Below are 21,343 nucleotides of genomic sequence, written 5' to 3'. Positions count from 1 at the left end.
GGCTTGCAAACACAGTTCAAATTGGCCAGGCTTCCAAGCACAGTTCATTGTGGCCCGGCCTCAAAACACCCTTCAGTTTAGCAAGGCTTCAAAATACAGTTCCCTTTAGCAACAATGGCTCTGCGCGGGCTCAAAGCCTAGGGTCCCACCCTCTAGGTCAGTCACTATCTCACCTGACCTCCTCCCGCTTGACCCGGTTTTGGGGCCCCGCAGTTTCTCTGGCTTTCTCTGAGCCAGAGCTGAAAAGTCCATTGGTTCTTCCCGGGAGTTCTCCGGCTCAGTCAGCTCCATAGGACAAGGCTCACTCTCCCCCTGCTTCTGCTCAGGAGCCCAGTCCATATTCTCTTCGTCCCCTCCCCCTCCCAGCTGCTCACACTTTCCTTCATTAAGGTTCCTTGGTATCTTTTCGTTCTCCACCCACCTGTTCCACCACCTCCTCCCCCAGGCTGGAGAATCAGGCTTACTCATTCTCCTGCGGCCCTCCTCTGGTGGCCCCTGGGTATGCACATAGTTTTTCCTATCCCTGGGTTCCCTTGGAGCATGTTGGGAGTCGTAGTTCCTTTCTCTCCTTTTTCCTCTTTGTTCTCTAGAGCTTTCTACCCACTCTTTACAACATACACACAGTCATGGATACACAGACAGACACACACACGCGCTTCATATACTGTAGCCCGTATGAGGCACACTTACCGTGACTTTTCACATCCAGCCTCGAAACAGACATGCATAAGTTTGCTACTGCAGGAAGGGGAAAGGCAACATTTTGTCACACTATCAGGCTCATTTTCAAAGCACTTAGCCTCCCAAAGTTCCATAGAAACCTATGGAACTTAGCCTCCCAAAGTGCTTTGAAAATATGCCTCTCTGGGGCTCATTTTCAAAAGAGAAAAATGTCTAAAAAGTGGCATAAAGCAGCATTTGGAAGTTTTTCTCACAAAAACGTCCAAACTCAGTATTTTCGAAACCTATTTTTCAGATGCTTTTCTATGCTGTTCTTCAGCAGTGCATCCAAATCTCAAGGGGGGGGGGGGGGGGGGGTGTTAAGGGCGGGGTTTGGGTGTTCTGCCATTTTTCTGCCATAATGGAACAAAACAAAACCGTCCAGGACTAAAACTAAGACGCTTTGAACTAGATCTGTTTTTATAATGAATAAGGCACAAAAATGTGCCCCAAATGACTAGATGACCACTGGAGGGGATCAGGGATGACCTTATTCCCCCAGTGGTCACTGATCTCCTCCCACCCCTCAAAATTGTGATTAAAATATTACTTACCAGCCTCTATGCCACCCTCATATGTTATACTCAGGTCCATTAGAGCAGAATGCAGGTCTCTGGAGTGGTCTAATGGGGAGTGCAGTGCACTGCAGACAAGTAGACCCAGGCCCATACCTTCCCCTACTAGTTACACTTGTGGTGGAAACTGTGAGCCCTCCAAAACTCACCAGAAACCCACTGTACCCACATATAAGTGTCCCCTTCACCCTTAAGAGCTATTATAGTGGTGTACAGTTGGGGGTAGTGGGTTTTGGGTGGCTCATCAGACAAGGTAAAGGAGCAATGGTGAGATGTGTACCTGGGAGCATTTTTTGAAATGTACTGCAGTGCTCCCTAGGGTGCCCCATTGCTCTCCTGGAATGTCTGGGGGACCAGTCTACTACATCCCAATGGCTTGATTTTCTACGTTTTTCACTTGGACTTTTTCTTTTGAAAATAGTTTTAAAAAAATACATACAAAGCAAAAAACCTTGTTCGAAACAGTATTTAAAAAAAAAGATGTTTTTCTTTTTCGAAAATAGCCTTCTTTCCTATTCAGATTTTGGATGTTTTGTGCAAAACGTCAAAAATGCCCCTCTATGTGTGTTCACTTTGCAACTTTTTCCTGTGACGTGCCCAAGAATGAGTATTTTATTCTTCTTTTATGCTTTGTTGGTAAGGGTTCTCATTTCTAAAATGCTTTCAATCTGCCTTTGAGCAGTGACTTACCTGAGCACACAACAGTGGCATCTGTTCCATTGGTGCAGCCAACCCCAGTGGAAAATGTTGTTTGGCATCTACTGAAAAAAGATTCTGTTCCATCACAGTTCACATCTTCTAGCCAATAAGGACCTGGGCCATGTCCATACTGAGCAATGTTCACCACTGACAGAGCGTAACCACATCGCAGGCTACTGCACACCACTTCCGCATCCTGGAGTTCCCAGTTACGACCACACACTCGTCCCCACTGGTCGTTGTGTAATACCTCCACTGTCCCAGCACAATTTGCTGGACCACCCAAGAGCCTGATTTCTACATGAAAATAAGAAAGACATATGTTATAATGGCAGAACAAATCAAATAAACAACATACATGACAAATAGGGGCTAAAATAAAACTGAAGGCATTCATTTATGGCTTCCTCCATGAAGAATAGTGTGTCACTGTGTGTATGTAGTCCATGTTTAAATGAGCCCAACCTGCTGAAACATGGCATTTCCAGAAATGGTATGCAAAGTGAATGAAACAGAACATCGGGCTATAAAGATATTACAGGGAGCAATTTCTAAAGGCATGTATGTGTATAAAACAGAGGTTAATGCATATAAATGGGCTTTTGAAAATTGCCTACACTATTTGCAAGTAAAAAATTATATATGTAGTGCCATTATATTCATAATTTCACCCAGAGAGAGAACAGCCATTTTTGTGAGTGGAACCCACGCACACAGAGCCACTCGTGCGGGCCTCAAGGCTGAACGGGAACCCAGACACACACAGGGAGGGGTGAAAGAACCCAGAGGGCCCCCCGGGACCCCAAGATGCCAGACACGTGCTGAACACCAGCAATAGGGCAGAGGGAGAAACAAAAAGAACCAGAGCGGGCCACACCCACCCAGGGGACTAGCGCAGGACAAGGAACTAACACACCGAAAATGACAGGGACACAGCCCACACAGAACACAAAGGGTTACTCACTGCACATGGGGAGAGAAATTCTTCAAACAAACAAACAATGGAGATAATGCTCTCACTCAGCCCAGAGCCCGGGGAGGCTGAACATCGCCCAGCCCCCACTAGCAAATGAGCAGCTGGCCCTGATTATAGAGCTATGCACACACACGCAGCAGCAGCTAACCCAGAGGGAAGGAAAAGAAAAACACAAACACAGATCCCTGTCAGAACCCAGAGCACGTTCTAAGAGAAAACTATTTGGCTTTCCAGTTACCACCAAGTGTAAGTAACGCCAAAGCAGAGGGACTCATCAGCTGCAGGCTAAAGTACTATCCCCTGACGTCAGCCCAACCCTGGCAGCCAATCAGAAGAGACGTCCCCCCTCCCCCTCAGCCAAACCGGCAGAAACATAACATTAACTTACGAGTGACTGCACTTACCGGGATATTCAATACTGGAGCATAGATATGGTCCAGCTTAATTCAGCCCATAGCTGTTAGTGGCTTAAAAACCAATGACCACTGGGGGCTGAATATTACCCCCTTAATGTTTTTGTGCAGAATTTTCCCCAGGAGTAGTAATCAGAAAACACAGGTACCTTCTGGTTATGGGCCCATTCTTGTGGTACGAACCTTGATACTTGAGTGATTTATACTGTAAGACTAGCCCCAAGATGGAGGCACAAAAGCAAAATTGGCTCAGAGCCCACAACCCCTTGAGCTGGCCCTGCTCCTAGTCCTAAATTCCATTCCTCTTTTCTTAGTTACAAAAACAAATCTGATAAATTACCTGAGCACACAACACCGGCATCTTCTTCGTGGCTGCAGCGATTCACTTTTATTTCCTCTGATTGGCATTCAGAGATAAGAGACTCGTTGCCTTTACAAACAATTGTTTCCAGCCAAATGGGATCAGCTCCTTTTCCGAAGTGAGCTCTATTCAGCGCAGAGATGGCAGGTCCACAGTCCAACTGTTTACATACTACTACCGCATCATCCATGTCCCAAAAGTCATCACACACGGTCCCCCATTGATTATCATGGAAAACTTCCAACCTTCCAGCACAGCGATGGGGGCCATCAGCCAGCCTGATCGGCATTTCACCTGCAAACATTTTAGTAGGCTTCATCAATATTTTTTCTTTACTATTGTTTCAATTTATACAATTTCAATATCAGATCAAGAAAAAATAAAATAGTTTTCCCATAGAGTAAATATAGATGTATATTTTAATACTTAAGTAAAAGTAAAAAGTACGGTGAACACATTAAAAAATGTACTTAAGTAAAAAAGTTATTGCCTAATGTAATACTTTTTGAGTAAAAAGTAAATGTACCGCAACTACAATGAATGCAACTACTGTTAATATTTTTATCCCAACAACTTTATTGCTCTAAAATTCAATCCACTTTGCTTTTAGTAAAACTAAATTTTTGAATGACTGTCACTTATGCAGAGTGTGCTTGTGAGTCATTAATCCAGCAAAGCTAAAAAGGTTCAACACCTGCAATAGCAGAAAGTGGATTGTTCTGTCTGATAAAAAAACATTCCTTCAGATCAGGACAGGCTGCAATATTACTGACGTCTTCTGACTGGGTCTGCAAGTTATGATCAAGGAAATCTCTGAAACACTTGAATTCCATATAGCAAAGAATACTTTATCATCATTATTGTCATTATCTCAGCATTAGAAGTAGAAGCCGATTGCAGATGCCATCATGAGCCACATTATCTCCGCTGGCACGAGCAGCCTTCACCGCTCGAACTGGGCACTAATCTGCACCAAACAGCACTCAGATGAGCCAGTAAGTATTAACAGTCATCTCTGCTAGTGAAAGGGGTGTTACAAATGTCAGAAAACTAAAAGAAGGGGTTTATTTGCAGGTGGGAAGCGGAGCTCTGGCTCAAGACATCCTATCAAGTCAGCACCATCATGTGACCCCCATGAAATAACTTTTAAAAAAATTCTTTCCAACCCAAAAAAAATTAGGAAGAATTATACAAAAAGAGTCTATAATACCTTGTAGTTTAATAGCAAATTAAGTTTTCAAAAATGGAATGGAATGGGATGAAAATTGGCAAAAGAGAAAAACCAGTAAAAAGATACACCGAGTTAAACAAATGGGCTAAACTGGCCTTGGGATTTCAGAGAAATAAGCCCCCCCACCAAAAAAAAATGGCTCAATGCATTTCTGTGGAAGAAAGAATTCCACCTTCTGTTGCATAGAAAATGTAATGGATTGGGATAAAATTTGACATGTAGGAAAAAACAGTAAATGGGCCAAATCAGACTGGGAATTCCAGAGAAATAAATTATCCTATAAAAGGCCCAATTCATTTCTATGGGAAAAGTAGTTCCAGCCTCTGTAGCATTGAAACTTACATACACTATATGATAGCAGTTAGAAAATTCCACTTTTCAAATATCCTTGCCCCGTTCTTTACTCCCCCAAACTCCCCTGCCTCAAAAAATACACCTCCACAATGGCCCCACCCCTCCAAACTGCCCCCACAGCCCCAAAACTACTAACCTGCAACAGCCCCACCACCATATCTCAACCAACCAAGCCAGGTTTTCAGGATTTTCCCTATGAATATGCATGAGATCTAATGCATATTCATTGGGAAAATCCTAAAACCTGTCTGGTATGTGGCCCCGGAGGACCAAGGTTGCCCACACCTGGTCTACAGGGGATTAAAAAAAAATATATATACATGAATTTCCATTGAAAAATGGGACTGCCCAAACCATGCTCAGAATATGCCTCCTTTAAATATACGCGTCACATGCCATATACATGTTTAGAGCATCACTGTTAAATTGATATTTTCACAAGTATGATATTTACACCTATAAATCCTGCTCTTTACACATGCAGATGCTGCACAACCCTTCTAAAATGACCTCTGTGGTATGGATTGACTGGGATATGGCATATATACAACCCAGTGGGAGTACATTTTTTAAACTTGTTTGTAATTACAATGAGAGTCATAAACGTTTGCTTCTTATTGAAAAATATAAATTACAATTACAAGAGGAATTTTTTCATTAAAATTTTTTTAAAGCTTTAGGGGGTCGTTTACTAAGGTGAGATAAAAATCAGCAGGCACTAAATGCTGAGATGCCCATTATAGTCCTATAGTCGTCTCAGCATTTAGCTCCAGCTGATTTGTAGTGCGAGCTAAAAATGCTAGCGCACCTTAGTAAAACTACTACTACTACAAATCATTTCTATAGCGCTACCAGTCATACGCAGCGCTTCACAATTTAACATGAAGAAAAGACAGTCCCTGCTCAAAGGAGCTTACAATCTAAATCAGGACAGACAGACAGGACAAATAAGGGATAAGGGTAGGACAGACAGATAGGACACATAGGGAAAGGGACTACTGAAGAGAGGAAGACAAGATAAAGGTTACGTGCAGGTGACAAGTTAAAAGCAGCATCAAACAGGTATGCCTTTAGCCCAGATTTGAAGGCGGCCAGGGATAGAGCTTGACATAACGGCTCAGGAAGTCTATTTCAGGCATAAGGTGTGGCAAGATAAAAGGAATGGAGTCTGGAATTAGCGATGGAGGAGAAGGGTACAATTAGGAGAGATTTGCCTAGTGAACGGAGTTCCTGGGAAGAGTGTAGGGAGAGATGAGGGTGGAGAGGTAGTGAGGGGCTGCAGAGTGAATGCACTTATAGGTTAATAAAAGTGAAAGCACTTATAGGTTAGTAAAAGACCCCCTTAATTCGTTGCTATCCATGAAGATAATTTGTTTTTAAGAATACTTTTTTTTAATGGTCCTGATGATGTTTTCCAAGAAATGATTGTATATTAGAAAGAAAAAAGACTTACCCAATATTACTTTCACAGGGGCACTCTCTGGTGATTTAAAGCTTTGTCCTTGTAGTTTAATTTCATACTGGCAGGTGTATCTCCCATTATCTGAGGTGTCAAGTGCATTCATAGCATGAACTGCTGTGATCTCCTCACTAGACAAGGTCTCCATTGCTATGGGATTCGATACATTTTCTTTCAGAAAATAGACCACACTTTTTACGTTAAACTTTGGGATTGTGCAGCTCAGCTGTACGTTGTCTCCTCTGTTAAATAACATGTTAGGTTTTGATCGGCTCATGGTGGGTTTGGGCAAATGACCTGCAATGGCAAGAAGATGTTTTTCTTATTTACAGAGACATCATCATTTCAACCTACTATTATGTAAAATATTACACATGCAGAAAGTGTAATAAGTGTAGCCCTAAAAGTGTAGTCATCCCTAAATTAACTTCACAAAAATTGTCCTGCGAGTCCTTGATACAGTGGAACGAAACGCTGGCCACCGTCGGACAAATGCGGTGAAGTCAGCAGAAGGGCTATTTGGATTGAAAGTGAAGTAGAAATTCTGTGCTTTCTACATATGAAATAAAGTCACTATTCCAAACATTGAAGATATGTTCTGAAGTGAATATATAGGAGGTTATTTTTATGCCAATGATTGGACTGTAGCCCTTATAGACCTTTCTGTTTGATTAAAAGGTCTGGGCACACTGAGGCTTTTTCCTCCTCCTTTTACTTTTTTCTGGTATTGTTTCACCACTTTGAAGCTCTTAATCAGAGGATGTATATCTGATTTGTGTGATTTATGGTAAAATTAGTCCTTACCTGATCATTTTCTTTCCATTAGTCCCAACAGATCAATCCAGAGACAAGTGGGTTATGTCCTCTAACAGCAGGTGGAGATAGAGAGAATGCCAGAACTCTGCCATAAGGGATACTGTGCAGAAGCCTCACTTTTCAGTATGATCAATACCAAAACAGTAAGGAAATCAAGATACCATGCATCAAACTCCTGCCTCTGTCCCAAATAAGGAGAGAACCATCGGCCCTGTGGCCATGTGACCGCAGTTTCCAAGAGACTGCAGTCTGACTCCCATACCATTCGTCCATGGAAGTGACATCCAGAAGACACCAGAATAACATCTGTGATAAAATCTAATCCAAATCTGAAAAGAACAACATACACCACACACTATGTATTAAGCTAGAACAAAGGGCAGGCCTCTGTATTGATCTGTTGGGACTAATGGAAAAAAATTATCAGGTAAGGACTAATTTTACCTTTCATAGCATCCCATAGATCAATCCAGAAACAAGTGGGATGTACCAAAGCAGCTCCCAAGTGGGTGGGAACACAGAGACAGAATAAGCCCCGATAGGCAACGCTGGTGCTACATCATCGACAGGAAGGAAGAGGGGAGAGACCCCGAGAGCATGCACCATCCCAAGATGGCACAAGGAAGCCCCTCCAGGGACAAGAGAATCGGTTCCAACCAGAGACACGAGAAAAATGCCAGGCCCCACCACCAAGAGGAAGAAGACTCCACAACCAGACAAGGCAAGAGACCTGATGATGAGCAAATGAAGAAGGCCGACACATGGAAACGAAGCCAGTCCCAACCTCCGAAGATGGAAGCACACTAGAGCCCCAAACTGTGGAAGAAAGTCCAGCAGTGGGTGCAGAATAAGCTGTGCTAGCCAACAAAGGAGGAAGCTTCGACAGACAGCAACAGAGCAAAGCCTACCAAGGCTCAAGAGCCAGCGACAGGGCCAGACTCAACAACAGAGGCAACAAATGCATAGCGGCCAGAACTGCAGAGCAGACCAGCCAGAAACTGCCCCAGGCTTGACAATCGGGGAGAAGACCTGACTCACCCACCAGAGATGGAGCAAGAAATCCGAGGCAACTCACAGCTCGGCCCCCACGAGGCTGAACATCCAAAGCTAGAGCAATAGTTAGCGATGGCTCCCAATGCAACCTCCAGTGAAAAGACTAGACTTGCCCGTTAATGATGGAGTAAGGCTCGACAATGGAGCCAGGAGTGACAGCCAAAAAAGGAGCCAGATGGAACAGGCAGAGAGAGAATGCAGCCTAACCTTCAGTGAAGGAGCCAGGCTAGAGTGGCCAAGGTGAAGCCCGGCTCGCTGGAAAAGACAGAACAAGACTGACCACCCGAGATAGGGAAGGTCCGAGAGCTAGAGGCAGAGCCAAGCTCAACTTCTAGAAAATGTATCAATGTGCCAACTGCCAAAATGGGCTAGGCACCACCTAGAACAACTGAGCCAGACTCGAACCCCAGAAACGGAGCAAGGCCCAATATGGAGTAAGACTGTGTGTACAAGGTGGAGTGAAGCTCGGTAGCCAAAGATGGACCGAAGACGAAGGCTTGAAACAACCTGGCCTAACAACTATGGATGGGGAAAGTCTCGGTATCCTGAGATAGAGCAAGACTCAACCCTGAAACAGCCTGGCTTGACAGCCATGGATGGGGAAAGTCTCGGTATCCAGAGACAGAGTATGGGCCAGACAGAGACAGAGCAAGACTCGACCTAAAGAGGCATAGGCAAACCCGTCAACCAGAGATAGGCAAGGCTCTGCCTCTAGAAACAGTACCCATTCTGAAACCTAGAGACAGAGGCACACACCACTTCAGGAGCAGGGTACAACCCACAGAGGTGGTGCCAGGCCCACCACCCAGAAACAGAGCAAGACCTAAAGTACAGAGAGGGAGCAAGGTGCAGGAAATCAAGACCGGGCAAGGCACTCCTACCAGAGCCAGGCATCCAGAGATGGAGCAAGACTTGACCTCCTGAGCTGGAAGAAGGCTTGAACAGAGGAAGGTCTATCATCCAGGGATGGAGTAAGACTTGACACCCAGTGACAGAGTGAGGCTCAGCAGCGAAAAGCTCGACAGACAGAGCAAGGCTTGACATCCAGTGATGGAGCAAGGTTCGATGTCCAGAGATGGAGCCGGGCTCGACAACCAGAGGTGGAACAAGGCTCAACATCTAGAATTGGAGCAAGATCCGATCTCTAGAGATGGAGCAAGACCCAACCTCCAATGACGGAGCAAGGCTCAACAGCCAGGGATGGAGCATGCCTTGATGTCCAGAGATGGTATATGTCTCGATGTCCTGAGACAGAGCAAGGTCCAACATCCCAAGACGGAGCAAGGTCCAATTTCATGAGATGGAGCAAGGCCCAACGGCCAGAGACAAGGCAAAGTCCAATGTCCAGAAACGGATGATGGCTCGATGTCCAGAGACACAGTATGCTCAACATTCAGAGATGGAGCAAGGCTTGATATTCAGACACATAGCAAGGCTCAACATACAGAGACAGAGCAAGGGTCGATGTCCAAAGCTGGAGCAAGGTCAACGTCCAACGATGAAGTAAGGCTTGACAAGCAGAGATAGAGCAAGGCTCGACAAGTAGAGACAGAGCAAGGCTCGACGTGCAGAGATGGAGCAAGGCTCAACGTGCAGAGGTGGAGCAAGGCTCGACGTGCAGAGATGGAGCGCTGCAACGTCCAAAGACGGAACCAGGCTGGGCATCCACACACACTGCAGGAAAGACAGATATGGAACGACTGCGCATCCTTTCAGTATGTCACCAGTAATTGTTGAACAAGGATGCTGTCAAATCAGCCAGCAGCAATGCTGCCACCATGCTCCCTGTTACAAGGCTTCTATCAGGCAGCAAACAATCACAAGGAATCACAAGATAGCCCACTAGTATGCTCCAAGGAGGCAGACCAAACTAATATCGCTTGCAGCATCCCAGGAAGCTGCCAAGAAACAGACTACTGCAGTGGTTCCCAAACGTTTTCAGTTCACGGCACCCATTCTTTAACAGGGTGTTTCTGTGGTCTCATCCCAAGTTTCTTCTAAGGTGGAGTCAAACTTCCATCTTAACCAGCTTATCGTCCTGCCAACATTTTTTCCTAGGCATCATGCACAAGGTGAGAGTACACTGCACACATTGAACTGCAAAAGAGTCTTGGCCTTTTATTTGGAGTGGATTAAATACCTTAGAAAGTACACCCAATTTTTTTTTATTTTCACCCAAATAGGGTAGGGGTTGCCACCAACAAATGCACATTGGCCAATTGTCTAGCAGACTATTTCCTTTGCTTATGCCCAGGCTGGTTTGACTTTTGAGGGTCAGGTCACAGTTCACAATGTCAGAACTATGGTGGCATCAGTAACCCACTTGAGATCAGCTTCCAATGAGGAAATTTGCAGAGCTGTGAAATGGACATCTGTTCATTCATTCAAAGCCCACTACTGTTTAGAAAAGGAATATAGACTCAACAATAGATTTGTTCATTCAGTCCTCCAGTATCTGGGGACTGGAATCCAACTCTATCCCCCCATGCCCAATTCTTTTCTCTTCCTGGGTGCCTTCTAAAATAATTTTAAAAAGAAAGAAAGAAAAGAAAATACAAAAATGGCTAATTGCCACAAAAATATATTGGTGTCTATCTGTAGAAGCATCTTGCTATTAATTTTTCCCTTTTTTTCGGTTCAAGCAGCATATAGCTAGGGAGTCCATGCCACGAGGGCTTGCTAACCTGCTTGTCCTCGAAAAAAAAAAAAAGTTACATACTTGTAGCAGACTTTCTCAGAGGACAGCAGGATACAAGTCCTCGCATTCCTGCTCACTTCCCCAAAGGGTTGTTTTCTACTCAAGATGTATAAACAGACTGAAGTGATCTTGTAAAACAGTGGCAGGCCGGAAGTGGAAAGTATGGGGCAGCAGCTCAAAAGCTTCCTAAACTACAGGAGGCTTTGTCAATAACATGCCCTACGCTGTCATGAATTTGATATGCAGGTACTTTCTCTGTCCCTAGTGGTCTCACAATCTAAGGGCCCTATTTATTAAGCCGTGCTAGAGGCGCGTTAGTGTTTTCAGTGTGAGCTAAGCATTAGCGTGTGCTAACCGTGTAGATGCCAATAATATTCCTATGGCTGTCTACACAGTTTGCGCGTGCTAAGTTTTAGCATGCTCTAAAAACGCTAGTGCACTTCAGTAAACAGGACCCCAAGTTTTGCATATGAGGCAATGGAAGGTTAAATGACTATCCCAGGGCCACAAGGAGCTGTAATGGGAATTGGGCCTGGTTCTCAACCCAGTGAACTAACTATTAGGCTACTCCTTCATATAACCCATGCTATGACTGTCCATGAACACCTGCCACAGGTAAGTAACTTGATTTTACCCACTCTCAAGGTGATAATAGTAGGTACCTGTTTGACCCTCTATTTCTCTCTTTTAATATTTTGTTTTCCTGCATCCTACCATAATTTTAAAATCATTGTGTCTCTACCCCACATTTTAAGTAGTCATAACTGTTTCCATTGGTTGTACCACAGAAAGGCAGCATACACTCTACCACATAGAACGTAAGAGGAATAAGGAATTTACCTGAACACACCACACTTGCATCCTCCGCATGGCTGCAGTTTTGTTTGTTCCCAGAACTGGCCAGACATTTGGTGATGTTAGACTCTGTTCCTTTGCAGGTAACATCAGACAGCCAAATGGGAACCGTTCCCTGCTCAAACTCAGCTGTACCCGATGCAGATATGGCAAATCCACAGCCCAGCTCTTTACACACAACAACAGCATCCTGTAAATCCCAGCCACGGCCACACACTGTTGTCCACTGATTCTCATGGGCCACTTCCACTCGTCCAGCACAGATACTAGGGCCATCCTTCAGAGCCACACCTCCATGGAAAGAAGAAATCACAATAGCATATGAGAACATTTATTTACATTTACATAATATTCAGGTTTGTAGCATACTGAAGGCATTTATTTCAACTGTATGTGATATCATTAAGCCTAGAACAGCAATGTATTAGTTCTCATAGACAGTTGGTAAGGAGTTTAATTCTAAGATATGAAAGGAGGAGTGTATATAAAATTTCACTAATATTTAGTGCAGGCAGCAGACAGGAGTCAGTCTTTTGATAGAGTCCCCTGCTGTCAAGCCAAAGGTTTTCATGGGCATTACATTTACTTAAAAGCGTTTTGAAAAGAAGTGAACCTGAACAATTTTACTTAAATAACATCTGTATTCTGTAGCCCTCAAAGGATATTTCACATTAAGGACTAGCAACTCACCTGAACAAATGACTCCAGCATCTTCACTATGATAGCAATTATGCTTTTCCCAAGCCTCTGTTTCACACTGACCGAAGTGAGTCTCATTTCCAGTGCACTTAATGTCATCAAGCCATATGGGACCTGACCCTTGACCAAACTGAGCATTTTCAGTTACTGATATAGCAAGGCCACAATTCAGCTGCTTACACACCAGCTTGGCATCCTCTATACCCCACATATCATCACATATGGTCCCCCATTGTCCATGCTGAAGTACTTCCACTCTTCCACTACAGCGATTATAGCCATTAACCAACCTGAACTGCAGCTCACCTGAAAGAGATGAATAAGTAACTGATTAAAATATAGTTATAAAGTAGTAGTAGTAGTATAAAAATATTTGAATATTTAGTAGCCATAGCTCTTGTGCACTAAATATTTATTAGTCATAGCTCCTTTGTACTATTTGTAAATACAGGCAAATTTCATAGGATACTTCTGGTATGTGCAGGGGGTGAAGAAAACTGGATTATAACTAGATGGCCAGTGCCGAACCATATTATCGAAAAAGATGGCCGGCCATCTTTCGTTTCGATAATATGGTTGGGGCCGGCCAAATGTCAGAGATGGCCGGGTTTGAGATGGCTGGCATCGGTTTTCGCCGATAATGGAAACCGAGGACGGCCATCTCAAACCTGGCCAAATCCAAGGCATTTGGTCGTGGGAGGGGCCAGCATTTGTAGTGCACAGGTCCCCCTGATATGCCAGGACACCAATCGGGCACCCTAGGGGGCACTGCAGTGGACTTCAAAAATTGCTCCCAGGTGCATACCTCCCTTACCTTGGGGAGTCAAAACTAATTTAGGGAGTCAAAACTAAGTTAGAGATTCAAAATTGGGGGTCAAAACTAATTTAGGGAGTTAAACCTAGGGGAGAAAACTAATTTAGGCAGTCAAACCTAATTTAGGGAGTCAAAACTGGGGGTAAAAACCAATTTAGGGAGTCAAAACTAATTTAGAGAGTCAAAACTAGGGGTCAAAACTAATTTTAGGGAGTCAAAACTAGGAGTCAAAACTAATTTAGGGAGTCAGAATTGGGGGGGGGGGTCAAAACTAATTTAGGGAGTCAAAACTGGGAGACAAAACTAATTTAGGGAGTACAAACTGGGGGTCAAAAGTAATTTAGGGAGTCAAAACTAACTTAGGGAGTCAAAATTAGGGGTCAAAACTAATTTAGGGAGTCAAAACTAATTTAGAGAGTCAAAAATAATTTACGGAGTCAAAACTGGGAGTCAAAACTAAGTTAGGGAGTTACTACTGGGGGTCAAAACTAATTTAGGGAGTCAAAACTAATTTAGGGAGTCAACATAGTAACATAGTAGATGACGGCAGAAAAAGACCTGCACGGTCCATCTAGTCTGCCCACGATAAACTCATGTGTATACCTTACCTTGATTTGTACCTGTCTTTTTCAGGGCACAGACCATATAAGTCTGTGCAGCAGTATTTCCCGCCTCCCAACCACCAGTCCCGCCTCCCATCACCGGCTCCGGCACAGACCCCGTATAAGTCTGCCCTCCCCCATCCTAGCCTCTCAACCACCAACCCCTCTTCCCCCCGCCACCCAATTTCAGCTAAGCTTCTGTGGATCCATTCCTTCTGCACAGGATTCCTTTATGCCTGTCCCACGCATGCTTGAATTCCATTACCGTTTTCATCTCCACCACCTCCCGCGGGAGGGCATTCCAAGCGTTCACCACCCTCTCCGTGAAGAAATACTTCCTGACATCTTTCCTGAGTCTGCCCCCCTTCAATCTCATTTCATGTCCTCTCGTTCTACCGCCTTCCCCTCTCCGGAAAAGATTCGTTTGCGGATTAATACCTTTCAAATATTTGAACGTCTGTATCATATCACCCCTGTTCCTCCTTTCCTCCAGAGTATACATGTTCAGGTCAGCAAGTCTCTCTTCATACGTCTTGGAACGCAACTCCCATACCATCCTCGTAGCTTTTCTTTGTACCGCTTCCATTTTTTTAACATTCTTCGCAAGGTACAGCCTCCAAAACTGAACACAATACTCCAGGTGGGGCCTCACCAACGTCTTATACAGGGGCATTAAAACCTCCTTTTTTCTGCTGGTCACACCTCTCTCTATACAGCCTAGCAACCTTCTCGCTACGGCCACCGCCTTGTCACACTGTTTCATAGCCTTTAGGTCCTCAGATACTATCACCCCAAGATCCCTCTCCCCGTCCGTGACTATCAGGCTCTCCCCACCTAACACATACGCCTCCCTTGGATTTCTACTCCCTAAGTGCATCACTTTGCATTTCTTCGCATTGAATTTTAATTGCCAAACGTTAGACCATTTTTCCAGCTTCTTCAGATCTTTTTTCATGTTTTCCACTCCCTCCGGGGTGTCCACTCTGTTGGAAATCTTGGTGTCATCCGCAAAAAGGCAAACTTTACCTTGTAACCCTTCGGCAATGTCACTCACAAATATATTGAACAGAATGGGCCCCAGCACCGATCCCTGAGGCACTCCACTACTCACCTTTCCCTCCTCCGAGCGAACTCCATTCACCACCACCCTCTGGCGTCTGCCCGTCAACCAGTTCCTAATCCAGTTCACCACTTCGGGTCCTATCTTCAGCCCTTCTAGTTTATTCAAGAGCCTCCTGTGGGGAACCGTGTCAAAAGCCTTGCTGAAATCTAAGTAGATGACGTCCATAGCACGTCCTCGATTTAATTCTCCCGTCACCCAGTCAAAGAATTCAATGAGATTCGTTTGGCACGACTTCCCTTTGGTGAAACCATGTTGTCTCGGATCTTGCAACTTATTGGCTTCCAGGAAATTCACTATCCTTTCCTTCAGCATGGCTTCCATTACTTTTCCAATAATCGAAGTGAGGCTTACCGGCCTGTAGTTTCCAGCTTCTTCCCTATCCCCACTTTTGTGAAGAGGGACCACCTCCGCCATTCTCCAATCCCTCGGAACCTCTCCTGTCTCCAAGGATTTATTAAACAAATCTTTAAGAGGACCCGCCAGAACCTCTCTGAGCTCCCTCAGTATTCTGGGGTGGATCCCGTCCGGCCCCATGGCTTTGTCCACCTTTAGCTTTCCAAGTTGTTCATATACACTCTCTTCCGTGAACGGTGCTCTATCCACTTCGTTTTCAGGTGTACTTTTGCCAGTCCCTCTCAGTCCTTCCCCAGGATTTTCTTCAGTGAAAACAGAACAAAAGTATCTATTTAGCAAATTGGCTTTTTCTTCATCATTTTCTACATAGCGTTTCGTTGTATCTTTTAGTCTCACAATTCCCTTTATAGTCTTTCTCCTTTCACTAATATACCTGAAGAAGTTTTTGTCTCCCCTCCGTACATTTCTAGCCATTTGTTCTTCCGCTTGCGCCTTCGCCAGACGTACCTCTCTCTTGGCTTCTTTCAGTTTCATCCGGTATTCCTCCCCGTGTTCCTCTACTTGAGATTTTTTGTATTTCTGGAACGCTAACTCTTTAGCCTTTATTTTCTCAGCCACTTGCTTTGAAAACCATATCGGTTTCCTTTTTCTCTTGCTTTTATTTACCCTCCTTACATAAAGGTCTGTGGCCCTGTTTATTACTTCTTTTAGCCTGGACCACTGTCCTTCCACTTCTCGTATGTCCTCCCAGCCCATCAGCTCCTTCCTCAGGTATTCTTCCATTTTGTTAAAGTCAGCTCGCTTGAAATCCAGGACTTTGAGTTTGGAGTGGCTGCCATCCACATGAGCTGTTACATCAAAACAAACCGTTTGATGGTCACTGTTTCCCAGGTGTGCAGCCACTCGGACATTTGACACACTATCCCCATTCGTGAGCACCAGATCCAACGTGGCTCCCTCCCTCGTGGGTTCGTTCACCATTTGTCTGAGCAGAGCACTTTGGAAAGCATCCACAATCTCTCTACTTCTTTCCGATTTTGCAGACGGAACCCTCCAATCTACATCCGGCAGATTAAAATCTCCCAACAGCAGCACCTCTCTTTTCTTCCCCAACTTTTGAATATCAGTGATCAGATCTTTATCTAGTTCTTCCAATTGTGTCGGGGGTCTATAGACAACACCCACGTGGACCAAGGTTCTATCCTCTCTTTTTAAGGTGATCCATATTGCTTCTTCCTTTCCCCACTTCCCTGTCATTTCAGTTGCTGCGATATCATCTCTCACATACAGAGCTACTCCACCTTTACGTCCCTCTCTATCCTTCCTAAAAAGATTATAGCCTGGTATGTTTACATCCCATTCATGGGAACCATGGAGCCATGTCTCTGTGACTGCAACTATGTCCAAGTCAGTCTCCAACATCAGGGCTTGAAGGTCATGAATTTTATTGCTTAGACTGTGAGCATTTGTGGTCATTGCTTTCCAACTACATTTCCTAGTATGTGTTTTGGGTTTAGTGATTTGTGAGTGTCTTTTGTCTTTGGGTACCTTCTCCTCTTTTTGTTCCCTCTTCTTTGCTTTTTCTTTTTTTTCTGCTTCAATTTTAGTTTCAGAAACATCACAGTGCTGTAGTGGAGCAAAAGAATTTTGTAGTGACAACACTTGTGCGGGTGGATGCTTCTGTGTCACATGACGAATTCTGCATGAGCCTACTGTGAGCCATCTGTTCCTTTGAGGTTTTATTCTCTGAGGCAGTGGTGAGAAGTTATGATTCTGCACAGTCCTATAAGTTGCTTTAATTGCATCTAATTCTTGCATTACTTTATATAGCTCTTGTTTTAAAGTAGATAGCTGAAGGCAGATAGGACAAGCTTTAAGTTTCCAGATGATTGGCCTTGAAACCAAAGCAGCACAATTATTGCAGAGAATAAAAGTCATCCTGATTGGTTGAAATGGGTATGAACAGGTGTACTATGTTGGAGTATCCGCCTGCAAGACTGCGGGTGTCAAAACTAATTTAGGGAGTTAAAGCTAATTTAGGGAGTCAAAACTAGGAATCAAAACTAATTTAGGGAGTCAAAACTAATTTAGGGAGTCAAAATGGGTGTCAAAACTAATTTAGGGAGTCAAATCTAATTTAGGGAGTCAAAACTGAGAATCAAAACTAATTTAGGGAGTCAAAACTAGGAATAAAAACTAATTTAGGGAGTCAAAACTAATTTAGGGAGTCAAAATGGGTGTCAAAACTAATTTAGGGAGTCAAAAGTAAGATAAGGAGTCAAAACTAGGAGAAAAAACTAATTTAGGGAGTCAAAACTAATTTAGGGAGTCAAAACTAGGAATCAAAAGTAATTTAGGGAGTCAAAACTAATTAAGGGAGTCAAAATGGGTGTCAAAACTAATTTAGGGTGTGAAAACTAATTTAGGCAGACAAAATGGGTGTCAAAACTAATTTAGGGAGTCAAAACTAAGTTAGAGACTCAAAACTAGTAGAACAAACTAATTTAGGGTGTCAAAACTAATTTACGGAGTCAAAACTAATTTAGGGAGACAAAATGGGTGTCAAAACTAATTTAGGGAGTCAAAACTAGGAATCAAAACTAATTTAGGGAGTAAAAACTAATTTAGGGAGTCAAAATGGGAGTCAAAACTAATTTAGGGAGTCAAATCTAATTTAGGGAGTCAAATCTAATTTAGGAGTCAAAACTAGGAATCAAAACTAATTTAGGTAGTCAAAACTAATTTAGGGAGTCAAAATGGTTGTCAAAACTAATTTAGGGAGTCAAAACTAGGAATCAAAACTAATTTAGGGAGTCAAAACTAAGTTAGAGAGTCAAAACTAGGAGAACAAACTAATTTAGGGAGTCAAAACTAATTTAGGGAGTCAAAATCGGAGAGAAAACTAATTTAGGGAGTCAAAACTAATTTTGGGAGTCAAAATGGGTGTCAAAACTAATTTAGGGAGTCAAATCTAATTTAGGGAGTCAAAACTGGGAGTCAAAACTAAGTTAGGGAGTTACTACTGGGGGTCAAAACTAATTTAGGGAGTCAAAACTAATTTAGGGAGTCAAAATGGGTGTCAAAACTAATTTAGGGAGTTAAAGCTAATTTAGGGAGTCAAAACTAGGAATCAAAACTAATTTAGGGAGTCAAAACTAATTTAGGGAGTCAAAATGGGTGTCAAAACTAATTTAGGGAGTCAAATCTAATTTAGGGAGTCAAAACTGAGAATCAAAACTAATTTAGGGAGTCAAAACTAGGAATCAAAACTAATTTAGGGAGTCAAAACTAATTTAGGGAGTCAAAATGGGTGTCAAAACTAATTTAGGGAGTCAAAAGTAAGATAAGGAGTCAAAACTAGGAGAAAAAACTAATTTAGGGAGTCAAAACTAATTTAGGGAGTCAAAACTAGGAATCAAAAGTAATTTAGGGAGTCAAAACTAATTAAGGGAGTCAAAATGGGTGTCAAAACTAATTTAGGGAGTCAAAACTAAGTTAGAGACTCAAAACTAGTAGAACAAACTAATTTAGGGAGTCAAAACTAATTTACGGAGTCAAAACTAATTTAGGGAGTCAAAACTAGGAATCAAAACTAATTTAGGGAGTCAAAACTAATTTAGGGAGACAAAATGGGTGTCAAAACTAATTTAGGGAGTCAAAATGGGAGTCAAAACTAATTTAGGGAGTCAAATCTAATTTAGGGAGTCAAAACTAGGAATCAAAACTAATTTAGGGAGTCAAAACTAGGAATCAAAACTAATTTAGGGAGTCGAAACTAATTTAGGGAGTCAAAACTAGGAACTAAAACTAATTTAGGGAGTCAAAATGAGAGTCAAAACTAATTTAGGGAGTCAAAACTGAGAATCAATACTAATTTAGGGAGTCAAAACTAGGAATCAAAACTAATTGAGGGAGTCAAAACTAATTTAGGGAGTCAAAATGGGAGTCAAAACTAATTTAGTGAGTAAAAACTAAGTTAGGGAGTCAAATCTAGGAGAAAAAACTAATTTAGGGAATCAAAACTAATTTAGAGAGTCAAAACTAATTTAGGGAGTCAAAATGGGTGTCAAAACTAATTTAGGGAGTCAAAACTAAGATAAGGAGTCAAAACTAGGAGAAAAAACTAATTTAGGGAGTCAAAACTAATTAAGGGAGTCAAAATGGGTGTCAAAACTAATTTAGGGTGTGAAAACTAATTTAGGCAGGCAAAATGGGTGTCAAAACTAATTTAGGGAGTCAAAACTAAGTTAGAGACTCAAAACTAGTAGAACAAACTAATTTAGGGAGTCAAAACTGATTTACGGAGTCAAAACTAATTTAGGGAGTCAAAATGGGAGTCAAAACTAATTTAGAGAGTCAAAACTTATTTAGGGAGTCAAAACTAGGAATCAAAACTAATTTTGGGAGTCAAAACTAATTTAGGGAGTCAAAATGGGAGTCAAAACTAATTTAGGGAGTCAAAACTAGGAATCAAAACTAATTTAGGGAGTCAAAACTAAGATAAGGAGTCAAAACTAGGAGAAAAAACTAATTTAGGAAGTCAAAACTGAGAATCAAAACTAATTTAGGGAATCAAAACTAGGAATCAAAACTAATTTAGGGAGACAAAACTAGGAATCAAAACTAATTTAGGGAGACAAAACTAATTTAGGGAGTCAAAATGGGTGTCAAAACTAATTTAGGGAGTCAAAACTGAGAATCAAAACTAATTTAGGCGGTCAAAACTAATTTAGGGAATCAAAACTAATTTAGGAAGTCAAAACTAGGAATCAAAACTAATTTAGGGAGTCAAAACTAATTTAGGGAGTCAAAATGGGTGTCAAAACTAATTTAGGGAGTCAAAACTAAGTTAGAGAGTCAAAACTAGGAGAACAAACTAATTTAGGGAGTCAAAACAAATTTAGGGAGTCAAAACTAATTTAGGGAGTCAAAATCGGAGACAAAACTAATTTAGAGAGTCAAAACTAATTTTGGGAGTCAAAATGGGAGTCAAATCTAATTTAGGGAGTCAAAACTGAGAATCAAAACTAATTTAGGGAGTCAAAACTAGGAATCAAAACTAATTTAGGGAGTCGAAACTAATTTAGGGAGTCAAAACTAGGAACGAAAACTAATTTAGGGAGTCAAACCTAATTTAGGGAGTCAAAATGGGAGTCAAAACTAATTTAGGGAGTCAAAACTGAGAATCAATACTAATTTAGGGAGTGAAAACTAATTTAGGGAGTCAAAATTAAAGTCAAAACTAATTTAGGGAGTAAAAACTAGGAATCAAAACTAATTTAGGGAGTCAAACCTAATTTAGGGAGTCAAAATGGGAGTCAAAACTAATTTAGGGAGTTAAAATGATTGTCAAAACTAATTTAGGGAGTCAAAACTGAGAATCAATACTAATTTAGGGAGTGAAAACTAATTTAGGGAGTCAAAATGAAAGTCAAAACTAATTTAGGGAGTGAAAACTAGGAATCAAAACTAATTGAGGGAGTCAAAACTAATTTAGGGAGTCAAAATGGGAGTCAAAACTAATTTAGTGAGTAAAAAGTT

At 42.4% G+C, this 21,343-nt stretch overlaps 1 protein-coding gene across 2 annotated transcripts in view; it reads right to left on the bottom strand.

Moving 5' to 3' along the window:
* Window positions 1-21,343, bottom strand: part of LOC115471581 (deleted in malignant brain tumors 1 protein-like) — a 121,311-nt gene that overhangs the window by 43,786 nt on the left and 56,182 nt on the right. The window contains exons 3-7 of one of the 2 annotated variants that reach the window (XM_030205254.1): window positions 12,901-13,215; window positions 12,196-12,501; window positions 6,783-7,085; window positions 3,724-4,038; window positions 1,986-2,291 (exon numbers count right to left, since the gene is read on the bottom strand). In XM_030205254.1, coding sequence (XP_030061114.1) covers window positions 1,986-2,291; window positions 3,724-4,038; window positions 6,783-7,085; window positions 12,196-12,501; window positions 12,901-13,120 — 1,450 coding nt within the window. In that variant the 5' untranslated portion in view covers window positions 13,121-13,215. Of the gene's footprint in view, window positions 1-1,985; window positions 2,292-3,723; window positions 4,039-6,782; window positions 7,086-12,195; window positions 12,502-12,900; window positions 13,216-21,343 lie in introns of those variants that run through there. The other variant, XR_003942370.1, reaches the window with a different exon arrangement.

The sequence above is a fragment of the Microcaecilia unicolor genome, chromosome 6 (genome assembly GCF_901765095.1).
Source record: "Microcaecilia unicolor chromosome 6, aMicUni1.1, whole genome shotgun sequence".
Taxonomy (NCBI): Eukaryota; Metazoa; Chordata; class Amphibia; order Gymnophiona; family Siphonopidae; genus Microcaecilia; species Microcaecilia unicolor.
The sequence above is the reverse complement of the archived record's forward strand: the minus strand, read 5'-3'. Positions and strand labels throughout refer to the sequence as shown.